The 7,410-nt window shown below is 31.8% G+C and overlaps 1 protein-coding gene and 1 long non-coding RNA gene across 2 annotated transcripts; one reads left to right on the top strand and one right to left on the bottom strand.

The window, feature by feature from the left end:
• The first annotated feature begins 571 nt into the window (after nt 1-571).
• Nucleotides 572-1,421, top strand: LOC131669846 (DNA polymerase epsilon subunit 4). Its single transcript, XM_058945027.1, has 3 exons — nt 572-754; nt 836-1,102; nt 1,179-1,421. The coding sequence occupies exons 2-3, from the start codon at nt 845-847 to the stop codon at nt 1,311-1,313; spliced, it is 393 nt and encodes a 130-aa protein (XP_058801010.1). The 5' UTR covers nt 572-754; nt 836-844; the 3' UTR covers nt 1,314-1,421.
• Nucleotides 1,422-1,565: 144 nt separating this feature from the next.
• On the bottom strand, nt 1,566-2,722 carry LOC131669851 (uncharacterized). Its single transcript, XR_009302404.1, has 3 exons — nt 2,647-2,722; nt 2,331-2,558; nt 1,566-2,270 (listed from the first exon to the last, which is right to left on the bottom strand). It is a non-coding gene; the product is annotated as an uncharacterized LOC131669851 (long non-coding RNA).
• Nucleotides 2,723-7,410: the final 4,688 nt, after the last annotated feature.

Below are 7,410 nucleotides of genomic sequence, written 5' to 3'. Positions count from 1 at the left end.
GTGTGTACATATGTCGCTGGGGCCTTAATTTCACATACGTGTGGTGAACAATGCATTTTAGGCTTGTATAGTTTATATTGATTCGTTTATTATTCTTTTTCCTGTTCTTTCAAAAATACACGTCCCGCGAAAATCCTAGAAAATCCCTTGAACTAATTTGCGCATAGTAGCTGCGCAATGGCTCATTTTCGAGCTGTCATTTGTCACATTTCATGTCTATTCAGTGTCCTAATTTTTTAGTAAACAGCCTTAGGGTGTTCACAGAATTATTCTGACACATAAATCTGACATGAATTCTGACACCATGACACGTTGAAATAGGATATGTCATGAGCCACTGCGCAGCAAGCCATGCGCAGGTGATTTCTAGGGATTTTAGATTATCACAAATTAATACAAATTGTAATGTTTTTTTTTGTTTTCATTTTTACCATTTTGTATTCAAAATACGCTCCCCTCTAAAATCCCTAGAAATCACCTGCGCATGGCTTGCTGCGCAGTGGCTCATGACATATCCTATTTCAACGTGTCATGGTGTCAGAATTCATGTCATATTTAAGTGTCAGAATCGTTCTGTAAACACCCTTAGCTTAAAATTGCATGTAGTAAAACGGCAAAGCCATATAAACAACAAAAACAAGGATATAAATATAAATTATTAAAATTGCATATGTGACACATCGAAGATTATTCTTTGATTGAGTCAGAATAAATATATGATTTAATTGTATATATATTTGCATTTATTACAGAGGTAACTCTTAGTACCATAAATTTATAATATGCTTTTAATTACTATTTTCATGTTTAATAATGAACTGTATGCATAAAATAGGTCTAAAGGATGGCAAATATACAAGTACAAGAGCTAAATTGTGATGGACGTAATTTGACTGCTGATAAAACAGTAGGTAGAAACAGTCAAAATTCAAAACATGAGCAAGAAGAATTTGACTGGAATCAAGTCAGTATCGACTCAGATGATGAAATAAAAACGAAATTAATTAAATTGCCAATAAGTCGCATTCGTACAATCATTAAAACAGATGTTGAGATTAATTTAATTAATCGAGAAGCATTATTTTTAATAGCAAAAGCTACAGTGAGAGAATATCCATATACTTTTGATACATATAAATAAGATAATTATTTTAAAGGAAAACATGTTTATATTGCAGGAGTTATTTATTGGGGCTCTTCTAAAAGAATCTTATAAGTATACCTATCAATCAAATAAAAGAACAGTACAAAATCAAGATTTAGAGAATGCTATTTACAATGTAAAAGCCTTGATATTTTTAGATGGAATGTAATATGATTAAAAATTGATTTTTCAATTTTTATCTTGATTCTTATAATCACTACTTTCAAAGATTGATAATAATTAGGACCTTTTTTCAAATAAAATCCATTTTCATGTATTTTTGAAGCTGATTTTTATTAGGTTTATTATTAGAATATTTAACAATAGCAAGTTATCAGTAAATAAGTGATACTTTATAAATAATTATGATACAAATTTGGAAAACTAATAAAAGTTCTAAAATTAATTTTGAAAATGTGGCTAATTGTTGCATATTAACTCTTTAATACAATTATATCATAAATTTTGACCTGACCATAACGACAATATTATGTATTCCCTTACAACACATTTTCCAAGAAAAGTAAAACTTAAAAGATGTGCAAGCATTATCAGATCATGTATTATATATTTATCAATTGTTTTAATAAGTCAAGTAAACTAATTTGAATTCATGTCAACTTTTAGAAAAAAAAGATTGTATGAAATCTACGTTTGTCTAACCTTTTTATAATAACTGCTAGTATTAACTAAAATGGAATTCATTCAAATAACTATTTGTTAAACCCAAATAATATCTTGTTAAAAATATTCATCTGATATTTTGATAAGTTTCATATACGTGTGTTAATATTAGGTGTTTTTGTGTCAATTTAAATAATTAACTATTGTAAACTAGTGTTATTAACAAATGTTCATAATAAATATTCAAAATAGGTAACTACAATATGTTTAATGTTTTTAAAAATTGTTAGAAAAATGAATTATAAATGTTTTTACTATTTATAATTACTAATAAAATATAAAATAAATAAATTTTTTTTTAATACTCGAATGATTGTATCATTAACAAAATAAAAATTTATGTCTCAAATATTATAAATGAAATCTTAATCCAGACCGTGATATTTCCCAACTCTGTTGATATAAATAAGAGAGACGTCATCTAACCAATCCTAGATCAGCCCTGGAAAATACTGTAAATTAAAAAAAAAATTTTCAATAGAGTCGAATTTGCTCAATTCACCTATTTTCCTATGCGCGTTGTAATTTACATGAAAAATGAAAGCAACAGAAAGGTCAGCAGCGTCAACTTTTCTCTTGTACTTTGTCGCTGGCGCTCTTTTCAGCGAAGCAAGTGCTGACGAGGTCGTTTTTTTGGAGAGAAGCAAACAGTGAGGCCCTCGCCACATATGAAGGCCTCAACCTATACCACTCACCAGTTATCCCCAAACTAAAACTGCTCAAGTCAACGCTGGAAAAGAGGAAAATTAAAGAAAGTAAGATTATGAGCTATACTAGACCAAGATACAGGAAAATGAAACCATATATTGGCAATCTACACCAGACGGAGCCGTCTGCTTGCTACAATATAGCCCTGGAGGTTCAGAAACATAAAATCAGGGTGGACACCGAGCTGGAAAGGCTCTGTAAAAAAGATAAAGATATAGAAGGCTTAACGGAGTGCTTCGAAGAAACACTTAACCTAACTTACCCAGGGCTACTGAAATTGTATATTGATGCATCGGCAAGGCATGGAGTCTCTGCGACTGTGACTGCGGCTGTCGTCAAAGATGGTAGAGCTACAGGTGGTGTGTGGCGAATGCATCAGGACCTGACTGTACTTGAAGCAGAAGAATATGCCATTCACAGAGCCCTCTTGGAAGCCTGGATGATGGGTGAAGAAAACGTAATTATTGTGACAGATTCCTCAGGAGAATCACATGTATAAAGACCAGATGTCAGAGCTGCAAAGCATACTGAACATAAAGCAGAAAATTTGCTAGTAGTATAGGCTATAAGGGTTCTAAGCCACTTTTACCATGCGAGTATTCATTCCTTCCTTACCAGCAGTCGGTAACATGATCAATCCTGCATTACCGGCCACTGAAATGTTTTATCGGCCGATTTTGTATCGACGGTTTTCATTGTAACCGACCGTGCATGTGCATGTGCATATGTGTGTGTATGCTCGGCCGATCGGTAGTTATCAACGTGGATGATGCCCCCCCCCCCCCGCAGGCCCCATGCCCCCTGCATGGCCCCCTGCATGGCCCCCCTGATAATCGATCAATGATGTGTCAGATTAACGAAAGAAAAAAAAAGATATATGATTAATGGGGTATATTATCGACGGTGGCGTACAGGCATGACGCCTAGTCGGTATATCTTATGGAATGAGGTGGGGGATAAGGTTTATTATTATTAAAAATATTGAATACGTTTAAAATTTTTAAAACACATTTATTTGATAAAAAAAGTATACATGTTTATTATATTATAATACTTATACAAGTTTTGTAATGTTACCGCTTATTGGATTATATTTTACTATATGATCGTCTAAAATTAAACAATATGCAGCTGTTTCCGCAGGTATATCATTTTTTGTTTCAAACTCTAGATGTACATCTACAGCAGCTTGTTTCAATGATTCATTTTGCTTAGAACAATCTATTACTATTAGAGGTGTATGCGTAATAAATTGTTTTCTATTCAAAAGTGGAATGTACATACAGTCTCTGTTGTAATAGTTCACTTGAAAATTAGCATACATGTCATATAACATAGAATATTGATTATTACTTATATCAAGATTTAAATTTCCACACGGATATTGCTGAGAATTGAGAAAAAGTTTAACATTGGTTACACGGCAATGATCAAATCTGCTGGGATTTTTAGTTTGATCAGACTTGCGTTTCATTTGAAATCCTAATATAATATATCTTGGTTTTTCTAATTAATTGGATGTTTTTACTGTCCAAAGATGTTTTGACATTTGTGGTAATGCTGGATACTCATAAAGTTCCCACGATCGAAAACTCATAGAAATAGGAATATCTTTTTGAATGAAATTGAATAATTATATTAATTGTATTAATTATATTAATTGAATAATTAATATAATTATATTAATTGAATAATTGTATTTTACACGTATCTGACGTAATTACATAAGGCATCAACCATTCGATTCGTATGGGTTCTATTTTAAAAGGTTCATACTGCTCAGTATCATCACCAAGTTTTGTATGACTGCGTTTAAATTATCTCCTGATCAGGTAAGAATAAGTTCATGATTTACATTCACAACAATTTTGTGATAGTCTTCAGCGAATCCTAAAATCATGGAAAGTGGTATCGACACATCAAAGTAACCATTGTTGTCAATTATTGTCTTAATTTCTTCAATATCAAGCCATCCGGCATTTTCGAGGAATGCACTTTGATTTTGCTTCAATGAAATCAAACCTTTCATAGTACTCGTCACTCCAACATTTTTAGATCTGTCTATCTTAATGGCATTAATTTCATAGCGGATATCTTCGAATAGATGGCATATAGCATTATTTACGAACTTTGTCCCAGTAACAGCATTACCATCACGTCTTCTTATTTTTCCTACAATGTGTAGAGAACTTTTCGATGGTAAGAGACATAAATCTTGATGTTGTATTAATATACGAATTTCATCGCTATTGTTAAATGTTAGTGAATTGTAAGGTTGATGTGCATGAACTTCATAATGAGCTATAGATTCATCAAAGATGATAGGTGCTTGCAAACTAAGTATTTCTTCCATCTTTGAAATAACAACAGCATACAAATATACACGTTAATTTTTTAAACTGTTGACGTTTCTTTTTCTTCTTTCTGTTGCGACGTCTCGAACAATCTTCAGCCCGAGAATTTTCAGGAACTAAATGTTTCGCCGTGTTAGACCTCTGACTATCCGTCGATGACTGACTTTTTGAGCGCATAACGGTGTTGTTATATAGCCACTCCCTACTTTAGCATTATAAACTATTCCCATTATACTCTCTTTATATGTAAACGAATCGTGATTACTTCTCCACGAAAGTTTATTAAATTACCGTATTGGTCAATTAGTCGTAGCTGTAAATGATCAATAACTCTGACAGTTAGAGGTATATATAATGTGTTTAGGGACTTCAATGATCTTATATCCTGGTAGTACAGCTGGAAAGAATTCATGAGTGATATGATCTCTATTTTGATTAATATAAGTTCCAGATGTTATATTACATTCAACGCGTAGAGCGTTTACTTTGAGAATGGTTATAGACATATCGCAGACATTATTTATATTGGTTGGCAACAATCGTTTAGTGAAACCTAATAAACGTCCTATAGAGTTAGTTGGTCAAAAATCGACAAGTTCATTGCAAATTATTTCACTGCATAAAGTATTGTTATTAGGTTTTATTTCAATTTTTATATATGTTGACTTTAACTTTTCTTTCAAATGTCGATCTATGTCACCAATTTCATAACTACCTGTAGGTAATTCAATTTTAATATCACCAACTTTGAATTTATTGTGTCCGACGTTAATATTTGGTATTGAATTAAATGTAAGTAATTCTACCAAACTAAGAGTATAAATTTTATCCTTATCCAGTTCTATTGGTGGAAAATAGAATGTTTCTAATACAGATGATGTGCCAGACAAACTGAGGGTTAATGATTTAACCATGTCGAGTGATTGTACACAACTGAATTCTTTATTCGCAATTCTTACTATTTATACAAATGATAATTGTCATGATGTTCTAGCAAATTACATAAAAATTTTAAACATAAATGGTCACAGGTGTAAGTATTATAATTTTGATATTTGTTATAATTGTACTTGATTTGATCAACTTTGAAATATTTCAAGAGGTCTAGAGGTGGACGTAAATCACCAAAACTATCAAAGTAGAAGACATTTGTACCATTTTTTCGGTATGCCACCCAATATGTACCTGGTCCAGAATTATCATCAAGGTTTACACCTGCACACTCGTTGACGCGTGGTCGCGTGGGTAAAGAGTTTCTCATAAAACTACTACGAAAGTTTGGAATTCGTAATTCATGAGCATACTTTTTTATATCGTAATCTGTTAAAGGACGACGTGGCAGTTTTAAATCAAAGTTTTTCTTTTTTTTTAATGTCTTTGTAATTTTTTTTTCTTAATAACTTTATTTTTTGACTTCTTGACTTTACTATTTGTACTGAAGGCTAAACCAAAACCTTTTTGCTGAATTTGTTGAAATCTGATAAATTAGCAACTGAAAAATTTGTCAAAGAGACTTTCAAGCCTGTGATTGAACCACTTGAAAAGTTGGTTGATGAAAAAACACTTAGTCAGCAGAGAAAAACCAAACGTAAAAAATTATTGCAATCTAAAAAAGAAGAAAAAGATAGTTATGACATACGAGAATTATCTAAAAAAGAGGAAAAACTATTTGAAAAATTATATGATAGTGGATTGGAAGAAGCATTGAATGCTAATGAACAACTGAAAAATAATGATGTTGATGCATTTCATACTCCTGAAAGTGATTCACTTAATAAGTATTTATCAATGTTGCGGAAAAATTAAGTAGCAACATTAAATACTATCTGTGGAGTACGTCAAAATAAAGATGGTACTCTTAAGATTGGTGATAGGTCAGTGAATTTTGAAAATAATAAAATTATTATAGGTAAAGATACCTATGAAAAAAGCCCTGGATTGATTGAACTGTTATTCAAAAAAAAAGCCTGATAGCTCCATTGTAACTCAAGACGATTTAGATACCTACGGTGGAATTATAAATAAAACGAATGCATATAAAAAGCATTACAAACCTGACGAGGAAATACGTTATCAATCAACTGAAAAATTTCGAGATATTATATCTCAGTTGATCAGTGTTACACCTTATAATTCACCAAGTGGCAGAGGGTTTTCTTTGAAGTCACCTTATAAAATTGCACGGCCTAATAATCTTACTGATTATATATATTGGAATGATCCCAATGAGCTTGTAGAACGTCTTAGATTATTAATTGCAGAGACATCGGCAGGCAATCAAAATCACGTGAATGAAATTCAGTCTATAATCGAAGAATTAAGAGAAACTAAAATTATATATTGATAGTATTAGTTAGCTTTCAAGTTCATTATCATCATGAGCATTGATCTCTTTGGACGTCAATTAAAATCACTTTCCACAGTTACCGCTCAGAGTTCACCCGGCTTGGGATTCAAATTGACCGATGATAGTCAGTTTGACATAGAAAATAAGAGACTCTGCATAGTTACTGATTCTGC

The sequence above is a fragment of the Phymastichus coffea genome, unplaced genomic scaffold (genome assembly GCF_024137745.1).
Source record: "Phymastichus coffea isolate CEN01 unplaced genomic scaffold, Cenicafe_Pcof_1.1 PCOF00008, whole genome shotgun sequence".
Classification (NCBI taxonomy): domain Eukaryota; kingdom Metazoa; phylum Arthropoda; class Insecta; order Hymenoptera; family Eulophidae; genus Phymastichus; species Phymastichus coffea.
This window is presented reverse-complemented; position numbering and strand designations above follow the sequence as displayed.

Bases quoted from the DNA above. Each gene is read 5' to 3' on its own strand.
- LOC131669846 (XM_058945027.1), top strand. From the start codon at position 845: ATGGCAAATATACAAGTACAAGAGCTAAATTGTGATGGACGTAATTTG. The intron at 1,103-1,178 runs GTGAGAGAATAT...TTTATATTGCAG, and splicing joins TTTTAATAGCAAAAGCTACA to GAGTTATTTATTGGGGCTCT.